The sequence below is a fragment of the Sus scrofa genome, chromosome X (assembly GCF_054392235.1).
Source record: "Sus scrofa isolate SSC_HxYL_T2T_F1_AM1 chromosome X, Sscrofa_HxYL_maternal_Yorkshire_Landrace_v2.0, whole genome shotgun sequence".
NCBI lineage: Eukaryota > Metazoa > Chordata > Mammalia > Artiodactyla > Suidae > Sus > Sus scrofa.
In genome coordinates, this window is record NC_139401.1 from 68,970,653 (window position 1) to 68,994,863 (window position 24,211).

At 36.9% G+C, this 24,211-nt stretch overlaps 1 protein-coding gene and 1 long non-coding RNA gene across 2 annotated transcripts in view; both read right to left on the reverse strand.

The window, feature by feature from the left end:
- The window catches only part of LOC146394653 (uncharacterized), a 37,439-nt gene that overhangs the window by 7,676 nt on the left and 5,552 nt on the right, over positions 1–24,211 (reverse strand). The window lies entirely within an intron of this gene.
- On the reverse strand, positions 1,217–3,484 carry LOC100525624 (nucleosome assembly protein 1-like 2). Its single transcript, XM_005654282.4, has one exon. It carries the CDS (start codon positions 3,197–3,199, stop codon positions 2,030–2,032), a length of 1,170 nt encoding a protein of 389 aa, XP_005654339.3. The 5' UTR covers positions 3,200–3,484; the 3' UTR covers positions 1,217–2,029.

The window sequence follows — 24,211 nt, forward strand, 5'->3', positions numbered from 1 at the left end:
CTCAGGTCACTGACGTGGCACAGGTTCAGCCCCTGGCCTAGGAACTTCCACATGCCAGGGGCATGGCCAAAAATAAATAAATAAATAAAAGAAGGGTAAAAAATTGTATAAGCAGTTAAAATGGGGTTTGGAGGAAAGTATTAGTTGGTATTATAGTTAATTCTTCTCAGCTACACTTACTACTTTTTCATTTATAAAATAAATATCACAGAGGTTAATATTTGTAAAGTGCTTAGAACAGTGTCTGGCACACAGAAATAGTACAATATAAAGTGCTAAATAAAAAATACTGAATTCATATGTATATGTATTTTGGCAATGAAAGGACATGATTAAAGATTACTTACAACAGGCCAATGTTCCTCTCTGTGTCTGTCTTCCTGGGCAGGGTACTAATGTTTTGCAAAATATATCAAAATCATAAAACCTGAACTTCAGCAACCTCGAGCCAAGGAATGCTCTTTCATTTCTAACAAACTTCACCCTTTCATCTTCTGCTTCTCTTTCCTCCAAATCTCACATCTTTGCCTTCCTTTCCCCCTCCCCTGTCCTCTCCAGTCTTTTTCCTTTTCCCTAGCCACTCTAATTTCTCCCAGGCCAGGTCCAAACCACCCTCTGGCCCCACCCCTACCTCTCCAACATTCTGTTAACCCTCTCCTTTCTGGCCAGTTAGGACATTCACTGTCTCCTAGAGCCTGGAGGCCCTCTATTCCCCTTTCCCTGATGAACTCATTGGTGCTTTTCCTTCTCTTTCCTTCTTCCCCTCCTTCTTTTCTTCTCCTTTGCCACATTACCACCCCTCTCAATCACTCTTGCCCTCCCTCCTTCACTTATTTCTAATGGACCAGGACCTCATCATGATTTTCATGGAATCTAGGCAGCTTAACCTTCCTGGTCCCTTTCCTCTGTGACATTCACATATACATAAATGAATAATATTTTATATATTTTTTGGTAGAACACAAAGATAATCCAGGGTATATTAATTTTTATGTATGCATCATTATTATTATATATTATATTAATTTTCTTCTGATTTCAAAAGGAATTAAAACATCATCGTGGACACTTGAAAATGTGGTAAGTCCTAGGAACTGCATACTATACACAAAGGATAAGTCAGATCTGCTAATACCTCCCAACCAAATCCTACGCCTGGTACTTGAAAGGGTTAAGGCCATATCCTTAACTCCAATACCCTCAGAAGAAATAGTACTTAACATTTGTATTAATTTTATTTTAGAATGAATAAACGCAAGAAAAAAAGACTTAACCAATCATATAATTTTCATGAAAGAGAGCAACATTCCAGAAAAGAAAATGCATACTTTAATCCCCGCTTTGCAGAAGTTCATGGTAGAGTTTATGGCAGGATTCAGGAAAAACTCTACCTATATCAGTTTTAACTCTGCCTCACTGATAAACAATAATACAACTGAGTTTCTGAGTAGATCACTATATCACATAAAATACAGGAGCCTGTAAACAAGCTAACAGTCAATGATAAATGTGGATTTACTGCAAATGTTTTTTCTTATGCTAGTGGTTTCTCAAATTATAAATCAAGTGTATTCTAGTATAATTTGCTGCATTACTATAACAAAGAGATGAAGGCACAGCTAGTGCAAGCAGAATAAAGACCATTCACCAAGAAGGCTGGGGAACAGGGGCAACCTCGCTTTGCTTTTTCCAAGGAAAAAAGAAATCTCCAAATAGATATACCTCAGTTATAAGGTCTGATAAATTTTCATGGTTAGAAACTAATACCAATCTGACAAAACTCATGGATTCACAATAGTAAGGTATTCACATGCTTAGTGAATTCACTGCCATCTAGATTTTTTTAAAAGTTTACACTACTGGAGTGCTAGATGGAATGAAGTGCTAAATATATTTGGACTTTGTTTTATACTGAGACTACCAGGAAGAGACAACAGGGTTAAGACTGTAAGTAACTTACAGTTAAGTTTTGGTTATTGCAAATTCAGGCTCTTAACCTGGGAACCAAACTTACACCAACCTCCCTGCTTTAGCGATCAATATCTTCTGCCTGAGAGTCCAGGCATTGATCTTTAGCACCCTCAACAACAGCCACCCCGTTTTCATGAGTGACTTTGTCATAAAACAGGTCATTACATTCCCTGATCACCCCCTCTTGCTCAGTCTCAAGCGCTTCTCCTGTGAAGTATAACACAGCTCTTGGGATGACAAAGGTGCGCAAAGTGTGAGCAATGAAGACGTCCTCCTCATCTTCATCTGCATCCAGACCCCACCGGAGAGCACTGAAGAAGTTGAAGAAGGATTCTCGGGGAATTTCCTGAGTCACAGTGCGCATTAGTCCCCAAAACTTGTGCCTCTGCTTCTTCAGGACCCTTTGCACAGTGATGTTCTTCCCCTCCTTCCAATCTATCTTGCAGCCATTGCAATGCTCCACTGCAGATCCCCTAAAGGGGTGGGGGTCAGAGTAATGGAGCTTAGATTTGAGCGTATAAGTTTTGGTCAGCACTTCATTTGTGAAGTAGTCGTTAGGTTCAAAGTGAAATTCCAGAGTGAAGGAGGGTGGCTCGTTGGGTTTTGAAAACTTGACTTTCATGTCCCGCAAGAGTTTCAGAATGGGCTCGTCATATTTCTGAATCAAGGGAGAGACCTCCTCGACGTTCTTTAAAGCCATGAGCCAGAAATTGGGGATCCCTGTAGGTTCCTCTTTCTCTCCGTCCACATTATGTCCCTGGAGTCCTTCATACTCCCCAAAGTGTTCCTCCATATCTTCGAAATCTTGCTCGCAATATTCCTCCAAGTCTTCATACTCCGGATTCTCCTCTGGACCCTGCATCTGAGCATTACAATCATCTTCCACCTCATTAGCATCATAGTCCTCGGCCTTGGACTTCACCTCACACTCCTCTTTTGTGGGCTCGTAGAGCGCATTGATGATCTGGCGCCTCTTTTCCAATAAGGGCCCATATATGCCGGCAAATTTCCTCTCGATGGAATGAAATTCCCTCAAGTACTTGGCTTCTAGGCCTGCAGATTTGACCTGAAGCTTTTTGAGAGCGTACACTCGATACTTAACTGCCAGAGGCAGGCTCTCAATAAAGTCCTCATCTAAGGAGTACCCCATTAAGGCTTGGGGAGAGGCTTGCACCGCCGCACCGATTAAGGGACCGGCTGCGCCCTGTTCCCCAAACTCTTCCATCATTAGCTCTGTGACCAGCAAAGACTCACCTAAGTGGAGGAGACCGCTGCAGGTTGGGACGCGTGCACCCGCACGGGCTAAGATGGAGGCAGAAGTGGAAGCGGAAGCGGCTGCGGCTGCTGTGGAAGCTGGACGGAAGAGTTGGAAAGCAGTGGAGCGGCAGGCTGGCGAGCTACCGGAGCAGGCGTAAGGCTGCAGCAGGAACTTCCCACTAACTCGCCTTTCCCACCAGATGCCTGAGCCAAAGGAGGAAGAGTCTCAAGCCGATTGTGCGGAAGATGACCCTCTAAATTCTTTTTTTTTTTTTTTTTTTTTTTTTTGCTTCGAGGTTCACCTTATTTGTTGAGTAGCTGTGATTGACAAACTTTTGTCCAATGAATGATTAGGTCCATCACACTGCCACCGCCATCCCCCTTCCTAGAGATATCAGCTCCAAAATGTCTTGACGGGAGGGGTGAAGGACCATCTAGTGGGGGAGGGGCGGGCTGAAATTAATGTAGCTCTTAAGCAAGCCTGAGAAAATTTACCTTAGAAAAGCAAAAAGTACAGGCATGAAACGTGACTTCCAAGCCTCTATTATATGGAAAATTAATAGATCTAATAGGGATGACCACCATTAGAGGTTCGGTAACCTTTTCAATAACATACATGCTTTCCTTTTATTCTGTTTAAAAAAATATTAGTTTTAAAACTCCAAAAGAGTTTAAGTTTGCAGCTATAACGTTACCAGCAATTATAAAAACAAAAAACAAACAAAAGAAATGTCCTGAACCCACTGAAAGTATCTTATCTCCCACTGTTAAGGACACATGGGTGGGTGGGGAGATCTTTTTATATTCAAGTACACGTAGAAGAGAGAAAGGGTAAAATACTAAAATATTAACAATGAACATCTTTAGACATGTTGATTCCCTGGAGATTTTTTTATTTGCTAATTTTGGATTTTCAAAATCTCTGTGAAGACTGTCCATATGTTTAAAATGGTATCAACTCTGATAACATTTCCTAGGAAGAGTAAAATGAGATGGAACAAGGGTGGGGATAAAGGAGGACCTATGGGGACTAGTGCCCACAGTTATATATGTGTGACTAGTTAACTTTATACCTGGATTATCAATATCCCAGAAGACTGCTGCTGAATTGCAAAATACCCTTTCTCTGTGCTGGCTCTTTTGGAGATAAAACAAAAGAATATGCAAATGTGAAGTAATATCCCTGAAAAACAAAATATTTGCTTGAAATTCTGAATAAACTGGAAATATTCAATGACTTGGCAGTAGGGAAAAAAATAAAAAGACATGATAATGTATTAACAAGATGGAATGCCATGTGGCATTAAAAATTTCCTAGGGTAGGGGACACAGCTAGGTTTTTCTTGTCCATACTTCAATACTGACCACATAGAACTTAAAGATTTTTATTTTAAAGAATGTTTGTTATTATATTCCAAATTTAACAGTCACTTTGTGTAATAATCACAGAAATAATCATAGAATGTTAGTTTATTTCTTTCCAGGTTTTTAGATGTGCATGTATGTGTTTATATAGAAAACTACAAACAGTATTATTGTAGTGCTTCTCACTCTACCACATAGCCTCCCTTTTATATGATAGGTTTCTAAGGATGGGTGGCTGGTTGTTTTATAGTTGATGTGGTACCTGTGTTACTTTCCACACATCCAAATTTCCACTTAAAAAACTTTCTTGAAGAGATCCTGTCATGGCTCAGTGGTAATGAACCAGACTAGGATCCATAAGGATGTAGGTCGATCCCTGGCCTAGCTCAGTGGTTCGGGGATCTGTCGTTGCCATGAGCTGTGGTGTAGGCAGCTAGAGCTCCGATTTGACCCCTAGCCTGGGAACTTCCATATGCTGCAGGTGGGGCCCTAAAAAAATTGATAACAGTGAGGAAAAAGGAGGGGGTGAGGGGAAGAAATGGGAGTGGAAGAAATTCTTTTTATTGGGTTAAAAGATGCATGTTCGAGAGTCGCAGAAGTTGGAAGTTCCCAGAAGCTGTCTGTGTGGAGGATGGAGCAAGAAACTTACATAAAATATAAAGAAAAGATGTTTCCCTTGGTGAATATCGTATAAATATTTAACAGCTTCAGTTATGTCCCTGTGTGTGTGCACATGTGTGCCTGTGTTTGATTAAAACACATTTAAATTAGACTGAAGGTAGAAGGCTCAAATAATATATGAAGCTTCAGGCTCCTGTGTCAGTTACCTAGTTTCATAGTTATGAGCCCTATATTGCTTGTTTCCTTTTTATTTTTTGTATGTTTGTGTGTGTGTTTTAAATAGTATTTTTATTTTTTATATGTTATTATTGTTTTTAAGACTTGTATTCCTTTTTAAAATTCCACAATTAGAAAATTCCTTTTCCTTTTCTGATAAATATAATACAAGCTCATTTTAGAAAATTTGGAGAACAAGGGACTTGTGGTAGATAATGAATACACTGGCAATCTCACTATTCTGAGAGAACTAATGTGAATATATTGATGCCTTCCCTTCTTTTCCTCTTTGAGTGTGAACAACAAATAGAGAATTTGAAAAACTGAGCTCATATTGTATTGACCCATCCATACTTGCCATTTTTCCCCTTTTAGGTTCTTATCAAAAGTATCTTCTCATATCAATAAACAGCCTTCAGAATTATCTTTTTTTTTAACAGCCACACCTGTAACAAATGGAGGTTCCCAAGCTAGGGGTCAAATCTTTGACCTATACCATAGCTTGTGGCAATGCTGGATCCTTAACCCAATGAACAAGGCCAGGGATCAAACCTGCATCCTCATAGAGACAATGTTGAGGCCTTAATGGAATGAGAAAGGAAACTTATTTTCACAGAATTAAGAAGGCTAAGACACAAATTCTCATGAGATCCAAATACAATATTGTAAATTAAGTATACACCAATAAAATGAGAGAAACACAAATAACACTATTGAACTACTCTGTTTCAACTTAACAGTTCTAGTTGCAATTACTATATTGCTCTAAATGAAAATATGACATGCACATTATAATTATACAACATTTTATTTGGCACACAGTAACAATTCAATAACTACTGATAACTTTGTCCTTGCAAATTTCTTTCCTCTAAATTTCCATAGGGACAACATAAATTACCAATTTCCAAACAGTGCTGGTTGCTTTAGCTTGTCTTTCACTTAGCTATGGAAATTTCTGCCTCTATTATAAAAATCACAGAACTTTAATTAGCTGACAATAAAACTCCTACCTAGCTCTATAATAATTCTAATTTTAAAACAACAAAAAAATCAGAAAAACTGGTTGACCCTTTAACTTACATTAAATTAGAATAGTGACACAAGTAATGGATACACACTTTTTGGTAGATTATTTTTTTTTATCTCTCTGTCTAGATAGACTCTTTAGCTGTGTGCTACGTGGAAGTAGACACTCCAAATACAGGGCAAGTTAAATCATATAGATCTATTTCAAGATAATTAAGTTTAGAGAAAGTCATCCATGGGTTTTCAAAAAAACCCCAAATCTCCAGTGAATTGGATAAATGGCTAATACAGTGGCTAATACAAATATGTCCCCCTTGGAATCTGTATAGTAGAATGAAGGAAATGTCAAGTCAGTGTGGCTCTAGGTTTGACTTCATGCACAGATGTCAAGTGCTTTCACTGGGCCTTTAAATCCCCAGTATGCTCATACCAACTCACTACCAAAACAACTATCCCACTAATTGACTTCCCAATAACATCTTCTAAAAATAAACAAATGGACATTTGTTTCCATAGACAAAGCCTCACCGTTCTTACATCTTACATCATATTTAGTGGATGTCCCTATTGTTAACCACATATGAATAAATAATGAAAAGAAAAACCCTACTTACTTGCAAATTCAGCTCATTTTTCATGTTGTAACTTTCCCACCCTGGCTTTACTATCACTTAAAAATAACTTTAAGAAAATAAAAGACCATTTACTTCTAACTCATAGATAGAAATTACTTACTTTTCAATTGCTTATTTTTCAAAGAGCACTCCCAGTCTTTTTCTAAGTGTGATTTATAAATGTCTTTTTGTTGGAACTTGAGAGTTTTATTATAAAATCTTCATAGCATATTTTCCTCTCTAGTTTCTCCACCTGGAAAAGGATGCCTTGGGTCATATGGTGAATCAGTAATAATGTTGGAAATAAATCACAGGTCTCCTGAGTCCCTTTTCTCATTCACCTAGACTAGTTAAATTTATTTTTAAAAAATCGTCTAGGAAAATATATAAAAAGAATTCCCCAAACAGAAAAATTGCTACATATCATATCATAAATCTGAAAAAAGAAAAGCAGTAGGAGCTGGCCTAGCATACAGGTAATTCTTGGTGTTTTCTGTTGAATATAAAAAATCTTACAACACCAACATAAGAGATGGCCATGCTGTGACAATAAATGGATCAAGATAAAAGGACACTACTTAGTAATCATGTCTGAACAACAACAAAAATACATGGTTATTGTTCAAAGCACAAAAATGACCAAAACCTGCCCCTATCCTGGCCAGTAGGAGTAAAGGATACCAATTTATGAACTAGTTTTAGCCTCATTTTTTTTTCTTTTTATGGCACATCTGTGGCATATAGAAGATCCCGGGCCAGGGGTAGAATCAGACCTGCACCACAGCCATGGCAACACCCCCATCTCCAGGTGCCTCTGAGACCTACCCTGAAACTTGCAGCAAAATGAGATCCTTAACCCACCGAGAGAGGCCAGGAACTGAACTTGCATTCTCACAGAGACAATGTCAGGTCCTAAACCCACTGAACCACAAAGGGAACTCTAATTTTAGCCTTATTTTAATCATCCTTATTTTTATATAACACATTTTAAAAGTATGAAGTCATAGAATTGCCTCCACCTCCTGATATCACCCAATCCAGAATAAAGCTTCATACAAATGAAAATCCTGTAGTAAGTCCTTTTGAACATTCACTGTATGGGGCATTCCAGACGACTTTTAAATTCAGAGTTTTACTACTGATCACAGGACTCAGCATGTAGTCATAATGACAACCAAGATGTATTATAGTGAAAGGATACAAATAAATATTAGCAAAGGGAATATGCCTACAGGTTAAAGGCTAGAGGAAACCAAGTACAAGCTTCCAAGAGTCTTCTTTGAGAGATTTCTCACCATATACACTTAATTTCTCCAATGGTGAATTGTGACAATACCTGTGAAACATCATCTACTGGGAAGCTCATTAGAGACTGAATGCCAAGGTTTTTACTGGGAGCTGATCATATGGGCCCCTAATGTGGCTTCCCACAAGGTGACTTTCTGCCCTAATCTGATCTAATTAACTCAGTTTAGTCCTTGGTTTTATAAGGAGACTGTCTGAAGTTGATCAGTTACAAACAGTTTTGCTTGTCCATGACATCAGATCATCTGCTTTGTGAGTGTGAACCACATCTGGTGGTACTCTGCATAGAAAATGCAGCAAGATACCATCTTCTGTCTCATAGTCAGCATGGTCAGGTGTGATTTTAGGCTCTGCATTCTGTTTGAATTCAAAGCACTCTCAGCAACTTTGAAGATAAAACATTGATGCTTTTATTGACGGTGGGGAATAAAGCTGTCAGGAGTAGTTCTGAAAAATAAAAGTCTCTAATGCTTTATCCACCCACCCACTCCAAACCCAATCCAACTCCTACGTTTCCTTCAGTGCCTGTTGTTTTTTTATTTCTTATATAAAGTCAGTGTGTATTATTCAGTAATCATAATTTACTTTGCTCCAGTATTTTTATCTCATCCAGGGATCATTCACCTGGATGAGTTTTATGAAAGAGGCACCAAGCATTTTCACAGAAAACAGAAATATATGACTTAGCCAGATCATGCGCTAACCAAATTCTTAATTTTCAATAACTTTCAAGTTTTTATATGACCTTTACTCCATTTGTCCTGATCATTTATCCAGTGAGAAGCCTCGAAACGAGCAATGCCATTCTGGAGACTCCTGTATTGAATAAACAAAGTGCTTGATGAAGGTGTGAGTACCAAGAGAAAGGTGAGAAAGTAGTCAGGCTACCAGTCCAGTGCTGCAAAGTGCAACTAATCTAGAAAGTCAAAAACTGCCAGTCAAAAATAGCATCCAGCTGTGGATGAAAAATGTTGCCTACCATACAAGTAAACAAAGGATGTTGTAGCCATCAATCTATCAGTCACTGCAGCTGGCCCAACTGTATACCCTGAGGGGATGCAGGATGGAGAGAAACAGGATACTGGCCCCAGATAGTTAAGAAGTATATCAAAGGAATGAGTCCAATGAGCCTGAACTCTTGCATCTTCTTATATATAGAAAAGCACTAAACTCATTAACTTGAAATGTCTGGTTTTCTTTTTTTTTTTAAGGCCACATCTGTGGTCTATGGAAGTTCCCATGCTAGGGGTTGAATCGGAACTGCAACTGAGGCCTATGCCACAGCCATGGCAACACAGGATCCAAGCCGCAGCTTGCGGCAACACCGGCTACTTACCCCACTGAGTAAGGCCAGGGATCAAATCCACATCCTCAGAGACAACATCAGGTCCTTAACCCACTCACAATGGGAACTCCTGGTTTTCTTTAATTAACAATAATCTGGCTTCCAGTTGTGGTTCAGGGGTAAGAAGCCGACTAGTATCCATGAGGACTTGAGTTCAATCCCTGGCCTCATTCAGTGGGTTAAGGATCTGGCGTTGCCATGAGCTGTGGTGTAGGCCACAGACGGCGGCTCGGATCTGGCATTGCTGTGACTGTGGCATAGGCGAGCAGCTGCAGCTCTGATTCAACCCCTAGCCTGGGAACCTCCATATGCCTTGGGTGCAGCCCTAAAAAGACAATCATCATCATTATCATCATCATCTTTTGAAGTTCCAACTACTTGCTTTTTGTTGCAAAAACCCTATACCACCTGGCTCCTCCCTTACCACTTTGGAGCAGTCCCTTGGAGCTAACTGAGAGGCTGTCCTCAGGGCTTAAAGTCTCAATTTTGCCTGCCAAATGAAACATTATTTTCAACTTTTAGGTTGCGCATTTTTTTTCTGTTGACACAGTCATCTCCATAAAAGGATCAACTGTCTAATCTGCCATAGGTAGGTAGAGGAGTCGCAATCCTGTGCTATGCCCTCCACCAGCTTACAGCTTTCAACTGGAATCACAAGTTAAGAATGCAATTATTTCTGTGTGTGCGATAAGAACAAACTTTAATAAAGTGGTTTCTTTTCTTAAAAAAAAAATGCAACCAATCTCTGTGTAAGAAATAAGGAGCCGTTCAATAGCTAGATTTTGGAAAGTCCCTTTAGAGAATAAGCCCTTTTCGGTGGGCATTTTTATGTGATCCAAATGGTCCATACAGGATATTTTCACAGTTTATGGTCCCACAGAGAGGTGTTCTAAATCTGCAACAGTAATCTGCTTATTGAGTGGAGCAATTTCATCCAGTGCTAAGACTGAAGAAGTTTACTGTCACAGCAAACAGTACTTGGTTTCAGATACAGAGCTAAGTACAGGCAATTAGCGTATGTGAATACAGGATTCTAACCAAGCAAGAGACTTTCTTAGGCATCAGAAAATAATGTTTGTTGCAGGACCATAGACGTGTGTTCCAAGTTCAAGGAACAAGCAAGGCTTTCAAAAAGTTTTTAGTTTGACAGTCTTAAGAGTCCAAATTGACCTCAAAAAATACACACATCAGGACAAAAATTCAACAGCTTCTAATGGTCAGGCATTTGATTTCCAGAAGGGCTGTTTAGCAGACTAAAATCTCATTTTTAATATTCTAAAAATATATCTCTGCCTGGAAATTCCCTAATTTTCACATTGTCTCAATTTTTCCAGAGGCTCAAATATGCAGTAATCATACCACAAATCACCAGTAATATAGACTGTTCTTGTCCTAATACCTAACAAGTTTATATTCCAATGTGCTCACTGACATTTAAAAGCAAGGGAGTTGTGTCTCTCTAGTTTTTTTTTTGCATTTTTTTCTTTCTGCTTATTGAATAGAGCAATTTTATCTGGTTTCAGTTCAGTATAATTAGTGCTGAGGCTGACATAATTCACAGCAAGCAATATTAGGTTTCAGATTAGTCAGATACAAGCAACTAGCACCTGATAGGGATAATCTCACTAGTATTTATGAAATTTTAAGCATATACATTTTACATTAATTTTATTATACATCAGCTACAACGGCCACAAAATAGAAATTCCTCACTTTTTTATTCATTGCAAGTTTATTCAAATCCTTATCATGAGTTCCTGTTGTGGTGCAGTGGAAACGAATTCAACTAGTAACCATGAGGTTGCAGGTTCAATCCCTGGCCTCTCTTCAGTGGGTTAAGAATCCGGCATTGCCATGAGCTGTGGTGTAGGTCACAGACATGACTCGGACCTTGCATTGCTGTGGCTGTGGTGTAGGCCGGCAGCTATAGCTCTGATTAGACCCCCTAGCCTGGGAACCTCCATATGCTGCAAGTGTGGCCCTAAAAAAAAAAATCACCAGTAAATTCAGAAATTATAGGGTAAACAACAGTCTTTAATCAGTTTAAGTGAAACTGTAGGGATCAAAATATAAATTTATCATTCTGAAATGAATTTAGTAAAGTCACTGAGTCCTTTTAGAGAATAATTTGAATATCTACATTGTAGGTTTTCCCAATCTACCCTCTCACCCCCAAATAAGTACTTACCATTCCCTTCTGTAATGTCTACTTCAATAACTGTTCCAGGAAGTGGATTCTGAAGTCTTTCTCCAGTGAGAAACATTCTTCACAATTGTGGTTTGTGATAGACTTAAGCTTATGATGAATGTCATCACATGCTCTCAGTCACATTTCAAAATGTCCAGGGCATTGAATCTAACACAGATTTTTATGAACCTCTGATTTAAACTCAATGAGTATGGCCACTGTGCTTAGAATATGCCCTCTGCTTTCCTATATGACCTTGTATTGATGGGCAACTTCAAAAGCAAAAACTACTAAAAGATAGGTACTGGGAATAGAAATAGAAAACAATTTTCTAGTAAAATCTACCAGGATTCTTACTCTACTTTGGCTGTTTGATCGGGTCTGGGATTTCTTGCTAATATTGTTCTCCACACAGACTAGACGGGCTGATATTTCTTTTTATAACAAAACACTGTAGGAATATTTACTTCCTCAGAGATAGATATATATCTCTGAGGAAATAACTATTCTATTATATATAATTTACTTTATATATATATATATCAGAGGAAGTAAATATATGTATATCTGTGTGTACTCACACCCATTCATTCACACTTATTCATATATATGAGTTCTCTGTATTCTGAAAACAAATTCTTCATCTGATATATGTGTTCAACATATTCTTTCCCAACATGTCCCTTGCTTTCTGTTTTCCTAATAGTGTCCTTGAGAAAGAAAACGTTCCAATTTTGATGAAGGATAATTTATCTTATTATTTTCTTTTGTATGTCTTGCTTTCTGTGCTCTAGGTAAGAAACTATTAACTCCATGGTCACAAATATTTTCTCCTTTCTTCTAGATATATTATAACATAGGTTTTCATATTGAAGCTACGTTCCATTAAATTACGTTTTGTGAGTAGTGTGAGGTAAGGAGTTGCTTGTCATTATTTTTTTCATACAGATATCCATTTGATCCAGTATAATTTGTTGAATAAACTTCTTTTTACTCACTGAATTGCCTTGTGCCTATGTTTAAACTCATTGACTGTATATGTTTGGGTCTATATCTGGACTCTATTCTTTTATAAATTCATTTTCCAATTGTCTTGTAGAGCTGGTCTGCTGACAAACAATTATCTCAGATTTTCACCAAAAATATCTTTACTTAACCTTAACTTTAATAGGAGTTTTCTTTGATAGAGAATACTGGATTCACATATTGATTTCCTTTTTCATCAAAAATGCTGTTCCACTGTATCCTGCCTTACATTGTTTCATGAGAAGTTAGAGATAATTCTTGTCTTTGTCCCCCACTTTCACTGGTTTTCTATAATTTAATTATGATATGCTTTGGCACCGTTCTCTTTCTTTTACCCTGCTTGGGGTTCACTGTAGCCCCAGGGAGCTGAAATCATAAACAATAGCTGAATGTTTTTTATAACCTCCCTGTGGCAATCCTAAAATTCCTCAGTCAGGAAGTTCCCGTGGTGGCACAGTGGAAACGAACCTGACAAATATCCATGAGGACACAGGTTTGATCCCTGGCCTCGTTCAGTGGTTAAGGATCCAGCATTGCTGTGAGCTGTGGTGTAGGATGCAGATGCAGCTTGGATCTCATGTTGCCGTGGCTGTGGTATAGGCCAGCAGCTGTAGCTCCAATTTGACCCCTAGCCTGGGAACTTCCATATGCCACAAGTGCAGCCCTAAAAAGCAAAAATAAATAAAATAAAATAACAAATAAAATTCCCCTGTCAGGATAGTTTTGATATGAAGAGAGATCTTCCATTTTCCATCTTCCTGATTCCGTCACAAGGATGATATTGGCAGAGCCAAAGGAGAAGCTGATCTTCTAACCCAGTCTAGGAGAAGCAGGCAATATACTTATTCCCCTACCAGGATAGTGGCAACAGGGCCTGGCATGGAGCTGAGCCTCCTATGCAATCAGGTATCAATCATCCTTGTCAGTCAAGGCTGGTCAGCATGCCAATCCTCCTTTGATGTCTATGGGACCTGGTAAGTAACTGAACTTCTGCCCACACCCAGGAACAATGAGGGAGTATGAAACATTGTGAGGGAGTACAAATCAGAACTCTACTTAGTCACACCCTAGTGTCATTGGGTTACTGAGATTACACCTCACTGGTAGCAATGAGGTGATGCAGGTTGGTGCTTCCCTTTCACCATGAAGGTCTTGAAAGGGAACCTGAACTTTTACCACATCCATCTGCAATGATACAGTGAGTCAGATCTCTGCTTTTATTGGGTTGATATCAATGGATTCATCAGAGAGCTGAGCATCTATCACTACATAAAAATGCATGCCACAGCTAAAGAGTGACTGCTGGACAAAAAAAAAATTAAAGAGAATTTAGGAAAAGACAGGAAAACAGGAGCTGCAAAACTCCTATCAGACAAGATAGACATTAAAATGAAGGCCATAAAGAAAGACAAAGAAGGACACGATTTAATGATAAAAGGATACATTCAAGAAGAGGATATTACGATTGTCAATATATATGCCCCTAATGTAGGAGCACCCAGATATATACAACAAATACTAACAGACATAAAAGGAGAAATCGATGGGAATACAATCAGAGTAGGAGACTTTAACACCTCACTCACATCAATGGACAGATCCTCTAGACACAAAATCAGTAAGGCAACAGAGATCCTAAAGGACACAATAGAAAAGTTAGACTTAGTCAACATATTCAGGACATTACATCCAAAAAAATCAGAATATACATTCTTTTCAAGTGCACATGGAACATTCTCAAGGATTGACTACATAGGGGGCACAAAACTAACCTCAACAAATTTAAGAGTATAGAAATTATTTCAAGTATCTTCTCTGACCACAATGGCATTAAACTAGAACTCACACAAGAAAGAAATGAGAAAAAATTGACAGTATGGAGACTAAATAACATGCTACTAAAAACCAATGGGTCAATGAGGAAACAAAAAAGGAAATTAAAAAATACCTCGAGAAAAATGATAATGAAGACACAACAATCCAAAATCTATGGGATGCTGCAAAAGCAGTGCTTAGAGAGAAATTCATAGTGATACAGGCCTTCCTCAAAAAAGAAGAAAAATCTCAAATCAACAACTTAACCCACCACCTAATTGAATTATAAAAAGAAAAACAAACAAAACCTAAACTCAGCAGAAGGAAGGAAATCATAAAGATAAGAGAGGAAATCAATGAGTGAGATTCAAAAATGAAAGAAACATATCAATAAAACCAATAGCTGGTTCTTTGAAAAAGTAAACAAAATTGACAAAACCTCTGACCACACTCACCAAGAAGAGGATAGATAAAACCCAAATAAACAAAATAAGAAATGACAGAGGAGAAATTACAACACATACTGCAGAAATACAAAAAAAAAAAGAGACTACTATGAACAATTATAAGCCAACAAATTTGACAACCTAGAAGAAATAGACAACTTTCTAGAGACATACAGCCCGCCAAAATTGAAACAAGAAGAAAGAGATCAATTGAGTAGACAGATCACTGGAAATGAAATTGAATATGTAATAATAATAATAATAATAAAACACTCCCTACAAACAAAAGTCCAGGACCAGATGGCTTCACAGGAGAATTCTATCAAACACAGAAAGAAGAACTGATACCCATTTTTCTTAAATTTTTCCAAAAGGTTGAAGAAGAAGGAACACTTCCAAAGACATTTTATGAAACCACCATCACCCTAATAACAAAACCAGACAAAGATACCACCAAAAAAATAAAACTATAGGCCAATATCTCTGATGAGTATATACGCAAAAATTCGCAACAAAATTTTAGCCAACTGAATCCAAAAACATACACAAAAGATCATACACCACGATCAAGGGGGATTCATCCCAGGCTCACAAGGATGGTTAAACATATGCAAATCAATCAATGTCATACATCACATAAACAAAAGAAAAGTCAAAAACCACATGATCATCTCAATAGATGCAGAAAAAGCATTTGACAAAGTCCAACATCCATTTATGATAAAAACTCTCACCAAAGTGGGTATAGAGGGAACATTCCGTAACATAATCAAAGCCATTTATGACAAACCCACAGCAAATATAATACTCAATGGAGAAAAGCTGAAAGCCTCCACTAAAATCTGGAATAAGACAAGGACGCCCACTCTCACCACTTTTATTCCACATAGTATTGGAAGTCCTAGCCACAGCAGTCAGACAAACAAAAGAAATAAAAGGTATCCAAATTGGAAGAGATAAAATTGTCACTCTATGTAGATGGCATGATACTATATATAGAAAACCCTGAGAACTCAACCCAAAAACTACTCGAACTGATCAACAAATTCAGCAAAGTAGCAGGATATAAGATTAACATTCAGAAATCAGCCGCATTTCTGTATACTAACAATGAAATATTAGAAAAGAAATACCAAAATACAATACCTTTTAAAATTGCACTCCCAAAAAATTAAATACCTGGAAATAAATCTGACCAAGGAGGTCAAAGACTTATATGCTGAGAACTATAAAACATTAATCAAGGAAATTAAAGAAGATGTAAAGAAATGGAAAGATATTCCACCCTCCTGAGTTGGAAAAATTAATATTGTAAAAATGGCTACAGTACACAAAGCAATCTACAGATTCAGTGCAATCCCTATCAAGTTACCCATGACATTTTTCACGGAACTAGAACAAACAATCCAAAATTTAGATGGGACCACAAAAGACCCATAATTGACAAAACAATCCTGAGGAACAAAATCCAAGCAGGAGGCATAACTCTCCCAGACTTCAGGCAATATTAAAGAAACAGTGACCAAGCCAGTGTGGTACTGGTACAAAATAAACCCAGACACCTACGGTAAATTAATCTTTGACAAAGGAGGCAAGAAAATAAAATGGGAAAAAGACAGTCTTTTTAGCAAGATTGCTGGGAAACCTGGACAGCTGCATGCACATCAATGAAACTAGAACACACCCTCACGCCATGCACCAAAACAAATTCAAAATGGCTGAAAGCATTAAATATCAGACAAGACACCATCAAACTCTTGGAAGAGAACATAGGCAAAACATTCTCTGATCAACCTTACAAATATTTTCTCAGGTCAATCTCCCAAAACAACAGAAATAAAAGCCAATGGGACCTAATCAAATGGACAAGCTTTTACAATATTAATTTTTCCAATCCAGGAGCATGGAATATCTTTCCATTTCTTTACATCTTCTTTAATTTCCTTATAAAAATATAAACCAATGGGACCTAATCAAATGGACAAGCTTTTGCACAGCAAAGGAATCCAAAAAGAAACCAAAAAGACAACTCACAGAATGGGAGAAAATAGTTTAAAATGATGCAACTGACAAGGGCTTAATCTCTAAAATATACAAACAACTTACACAATTCAACATCAAAAAAAGCAACAACCCAATGGAAAAATGGGCAAAAGACCTGAATAGGAAGATATACAAATGGCCAGCAAGCACATAATAAAATGCTCCACATTCCTGATTATTAGAGAAATGTAAATCAAAACTACCGTGAGATACCACTTCACACCAGTCAGAACGGCCATCATTAATAAGCCCACAAATAACAAATGCTGGAGGGGGTGTGGAGAAAAGGGAACCCTCTGGCACTGTTGGCGGGAATGTAAACTGGTACACCACTATGGAGAACAGTTTGGAGATACCTTAGAAAATTATACATAGGACTACCATATGACCCAGCAATCCCACTCTTGGGCATATATCCAAACAAGACTTTCCTTGAAAAAGACACATGCACCTGTATGTTCATTGCAGCACTATTCACAATAGCTAAGACATGGAAAAAACCCAAATGTCCATCTACAGAAAATTGGATTAGGAAGATGTGGTATATATACACAATGGGATACCACTCAGCCATAAGAAAGAACAAAATAATGCCATTTGCAGCAACATGGATGGAACTAGAGACTCTCATACTGGGTGACCTAAGTCAGAAAGAGAAAGACAAATACCATATGATATTACTTATATCTGGAATCTAATATATGGCACAAATGAACCCTTCCACAGAAAAGAAAATCATGGACTTGGAGATTAGACTTGTGGTTGCCAAGCGGGAGGGGGAGGGAGTGGGATGGATTGGGAACTTGGGGTTAGTAGATGCAGGCTATTGCCTTTGTAATGGATAAGCAATGAGATCCTGCTGTGTAGCACTGGGAACTATGTCTAGTCACTTATGATGGAGCATAATAATGTGAGAAAAAAGAATCTATACATGCATGTGTAACTGGGTCACCATGCTGTACAGTAGAAAATTGACAGAACACTGTAAACCAGGTATAATGAAAAAAATAAAAATCATTATATAAAAAATAAAAAAATAAAATATCTCAAAAGATATGAAGAGTATTATATATAGATAATGAGTATTATATATCTTCTTCACCAAGAAGATAAAACATATGTAAGTAGATATGTATGTACAGTATGTATGCATATATAGTATATATATGTATGTATATATATTATCAGAACTGATAAACATATGACATTGACATAATAGAAAAAAGAGATAGCTCTATATAACAGCAGTAATCATCTCAAAACCTTACCTTCAATAATTGATAGTAACACAAGACAGAAGATTAATAAAGAAATAGAGGACTTGAACAATACTATAAACCAACTGAATGTAATAGGCATATATAGAACACCTCATCCAATAAGAAACAGAACACCCTTTTTCTTAAGTGCTCATTAAACAAGTCTTAATACATTTAAAAAGATAGAAAACATAAACTATCTTTTGCAATCACAGTGGAATAAAACAAAAATAGAAGAATGAAAAGGGAAATACACAAATATGTTGACATTAAACAACATACTCTATAATAAATGGGTGAAGGAAGAAATCGCAAGGAAAATTAGAAATGTCTTGAGACAAATGAAAATGAAAAGACAACATTTCAAAATTTATGGGATGAATTAAAGTAGTGCTAAGGGTGAATTCATTGTTTTAATTGCTTACTTTATAAAAATCAGTAACTTAAATTGCACTTCAAAGAATTAGAAAAAGAAGTAACTGAAACCAAAGCTGGCAGAAGGAAATAACAAAGATTAGAACAGAGATGGGAGCTCCCGTTGTGGCTCAGCAGAAACAAATCTGACTAGTATCCATGACGAAGCAGGTTTGATTCCCGGCCTCGCTCAGTTAAGGATAAAGGATCCTTAAGGATCTGGTGTTTGCTGTAAGCTGTGGTATAGGTCGCAGATGCGCCTCTGTTCTTGCATTGCTGTGGCTGTGGTGTAGGCCAGCAGCCGTGGCTCCGATTCAACCCCTAGCCTGGAAACTTCCGTATGCTGTGGGTACAGCCCTAAAAAGAAAAAAAAGGGGGGGGGGACAGAAATAAAGTATTCAAGGAAAACACAGAAAATCAATAAAACAAAAAAAAATCAATAAAGTTAACAAAACTTCAGGTTGACCAAGTAAGAAAAAAAGAGACAACACTCAAATTACGCAAATAAAAAATGAGAACGAGGTCTTTTTACTACAAATTTTATAGGAATTGACAGGATTATAAGAGACTTCTATGAACAATAATAACAGGAACAATTTGGATAACCGAGATGAAATGGACAAACTCTTAGGGGTACATGACCTACCAAGACTGACTCATGAAGTACTAGGAACTCTGAATAGACCTATAACTAGAAATGAGGTTGAATCAGTAATCAAAATCTTCCCAATGGAGAAAAGTCTAGGATCAGATATCTTCAATGGTGAATTCTACCAAATATTTAAAGAAATAATACCAATCCTTTGGGGGAACACTTACTAACTCATTTTAGCAGGGCAGTTTCACTCTGATACCAAAGGAAGATGAAGATACTACAAGAAAACTATAGACCATTATCCCTCATAAATACTGATGTAAGAATCCTCAACAAAGTACTATCCAAATAAATCTGCAATGTTAAAATGATTATATACCATGACCCAGTGGGATTTATTCCTCAAAGGGAATTGTTGACCTGAAACAAACAGACAACCAGATATTTCTCCAGTAAATATGGATTTATTTGGCAGGAGAGAATTGCAATTCAGGGTCTGCAACCATGGTGAGCCATGTGCATGTTCCTACATGGCAAGGGAAGGAGAAGGCTTTAATAAAGAGAAAAGAAAAGGTTGGGAGGGCTATAGTAAACAAAGAATCCATGGCTTTTCATTGGCTGACTCCTTGCTAGGAAAAATGAGGAGTCTTTCTTCTTCCTGTTGGGCTCTGCTATTGTCACAAGACATGAGAATGCCCCTTCTGGTCTCCTAAATCTATTTAATTGAGGTTTCTGTTCATTAATTTTTTTACATCCGGATGGTTCAACATATGAAAATCAGTGTAATACACCACATTAACAGAATGAGGGAAAAAAACACATGATTATCTCAACTTATAAAGAAAAAAACATTTGATGAAATTCTATATACTTTCATGTTAAAAATATTCAACAAACTAGAAATAGAAGGCAATTACTGGAATATGTATTAAAGATATAATGAAAAACCCACAGCAAACATCATACTCAATGTTGAAATACTGAAAGCTTCTAATATCAGGAACAAGATAAGGATGCCCACTTTCACCACTTTAATTCAGCATATTATTAAAAGTTTTACCCAGATCAATTTGCCCAGAAAATGAAAAGGCATCCAAATTGGAAAGGAGTAAATCACCCCTGTTCACAGATGGCATGATCATATTTGTAGAAACCTCTAATGATTCCACAATTTTGTTAGAACTAATAATCAAATTCAGCTAAGTTCCAAGATACAAAACCAATACGCAAAAAAGATACATTTTCATGCACTAGCAATGAACAACTCAAAATGGAAATTAAGAAAACAACTGCATAATTCCATTTATAATAGTATCAAAAAAGATAAAATATTTAAGAATAAACCTAACCAAGGAGGTGAGAGCTTTGGACACTGTACACTATATAAAACATTGCTAAAAGACAGAAATAAACATAGGGACATCCTATATTTATGGACTGGATGTATCAATATAGTTAAGATGTCAATACTACTCCAAGTGATCTACAGATTTAATACAATCCCTATCAAAATTACAATTATAATTTCGTGGAAATAGAAAAACCCATCCTAAAATTCACACGGAATCTCAGGAGAATTACAATCGCCCAAACAACCTTGAAAAAGAAGAAGATTCACATTTCCTGTTATCAAACTGACTACAAGCCTACACTATTTAAAACAGTGTGAAAATGGCATAAAGACAGACATATAGATCAATGGAAGAGAACAGGCTCTTCAGAAAAACACCCTCGCATATATGTTAAATGATTTCCGACAAGGTTGATAAAATAATTCAATAGGGGAAAGAAAAGTCTTCAACAAATGGTGCTGTAAAAATTGGATATCCACATGCAAAAGAACGAAGTTGTATCATTACCTTATAAGATATACAAAAATCAAAACAAAATGGATCAAATACCTAAATGTAAGAGCTAAAATCATAAAACTCTTAGAAGAAAACATGGGGCAAATTTCCATGACATTGGCATTGGTAATGATTTCTTGGGTATGGTACCAAAAGCATAGGCAACAAAAGAAAATATAAATAAATTGGATTTTATCAAAATCAAAAACTTTTTTACATCAAGGACACTATAAACAGAATTAGAGGCAACTCCAGAATGGGAGAAAATATTTGCAAATAATTTATCTGACAGGCATTAATATATAGAATACACAAAGGATTTTTAAAATTCAACAACAAAAATATCCACTTCAAAAATGGGTAAAGGACTTGAATAGACATTTCTCTAAAGATATACAAATGTCCATTAAGTACACGAAAAGAGGCTTACCATCAGTAATCACTGGGGAAATTCATACCAAAACTACAATGAAATACATCTTCACATCCATTATAATGTCTGTTATTAAAAAAACACACACACACAGAAAATTTCATATATTGGCAAGGATGTGGAGAAATTGGAACCCTTATAAACTAGTACAGCCATAGTGGAAAACAGTATGGTAGTTCCTCTAAAACTTAAACATTAAATTATCATATAATTCAGCAATTCCACTTTTAGATACACACCCAGAAGAACTGAAAGCAGAGTCTCGAATGTATATGCACACCCATGTTCATAGAAGCATTATTCACAATAGCAAAATGGAAAATGGACAACTGTCCATCAGTGGTTGAACAGATAAATTTATTTTACACATATGATCCAATATTATTCAGCCTTAAAAAGGAAGGAGACTCTAATATATGTTACAACATGGGTGAATCTTGAAGGCATTGTGTTAAGTGAAATAATTCAAACACAAAAAGATATTGTATGATATTACTCATATGAGGTACCTGAAATAATCAAATTTATGGATACAGGTAGTAAAATGGCTTCCAGAGACTGGGGGCTAGCAAAATAGGAAGTTATTGTATAAGAAATATAGAGTTTCATTCTGGGAAGATAAAAAGTTTTGGAATGAATGGTCGTGATTGTCTAAGAATAATGTGAATGTGCTTAACACCACTGAGCTGTAAACTTAAAATGGTTAAAATTATAAATTTTATATTATGTCTATTTTTACCACTACAAAATAAACAATGAGAGAAATTGTGTCTATGTGAGAGGTAGGTAATATGGGAACTTGCTATTCTCTCTGCTCAATTTTAATGTATATCTGCAACTGTTCTAAAAATAGAACCTATTAATACAAAATAGGTTTATAAATTCTTTTAAAATCTCCTATAATTTAGACATCCCAAGGACAATCTTATTACAAAAAAAAAAGAGCAATAACAGTAGTACTCTCACTGAATATCAGATTCTACTCCCTGCTTTCTTTTTCACATTTTAGATTTCCAGGTATCTATGAGACTCTTGGGATATACCCTCCATAGGTGAATCCCTTTCATTCCTTTATCTGTGAGTCCCCATGACAGAAATACAATTTCTTTCCTCTTTATATGACCACACTAAGAACACAGTAGACATATTCTAAGTCCGAATGAGTGAATAAACTAAAGGTAAAACATAAATGGATTGTGATTTTGAAAAGACAGAAGTGCCAGTTTTACAAATATATGCTCAAGTTCTGGAAAATCCATGACATAAACTTGGACTGCACTCAGGTTGCTCAAATTACATATATGGTTTTTATGTAATTCATATAAGTTCTGAGACTCTGTATAAACAATGTTGGTGAAGTTGTTTCTCTTGAGGGTGCAGATTAACAATTCTGAAATATTTATAATGGGATTAAGCAAATAAGTAAATGGATAATGGATGGTGAAAACAAGACTTTGCACTGTTGGAGAGGTTACAGAGAAGCAAAGGGACAGGACTAGAATGATCCATATAGTAATGGATTAGGGTCAAAGAAATCAATATGAAAGCAGGTTTAGTTGAATATAGATACTGATGGATAGATATAGAAATAATTATAGAAATGTGTATATAGAAGGGTTAGCATATATATATATATATATATATATAAATTTCCTAAATCTATTCACTGAGCGGGTATAGAAGCGATGACATCCCAGTAGCATGGAGCCCAGCTATTGCTCAGATCTTGATTTCTGATACCTTTCTCCAAAAAAAGGAACAAAGTCTCCTTGGAGAAATGGCTGATTCTAGGACTGGAATAGGAATATACAAAATGAGTCTATAGCATCTTGTAGTGACAGGCACATAGAAGATGGGGGTATTCCTAGGGATATAGGAACCAACTCAAAGAGCTACCAATGGCTAAAACTGGAACAATATGTGTAACAAAAGAGAAAATATTAGATTATAACCCAAATCATAAAATGCATATCTATGAGTACATCCATACATACATAAGTGGAAGAAGAGAGAAATTTATTGCAAATAATTCCAAATAATTTATGTAGATACTCCTCTAGGAGATGTAGCATAAATCTCCAACATTTAAATGTAGCTATGTGGAGTTCCCGTCGTGGCGCAGTGGTTAACGAATCCGACTAGGAACCATGAGGTTGCGGGTTCGGTCCCTGCCCTTGCTCAGTGGGTTAATGATCCAGCATTGCTGTGAGCTGTGGTGTAGGTTGCAGACGCGGCTCAGGTCCTGCATTGCTGTGGCTCTGGCATAGCCCGGCGGCTATAGCTCCTATTCGACCCCTAGCCTCGGAACCTCCATATGCCACGGGAGCGGCCCAAGAAATAGCTAAAAAGACAAAAAATTTTAAAAAATAAAATAAAATAAAATAAAATAAATGTAGCTATGTTTAGTAACTTGCCTCCAGAG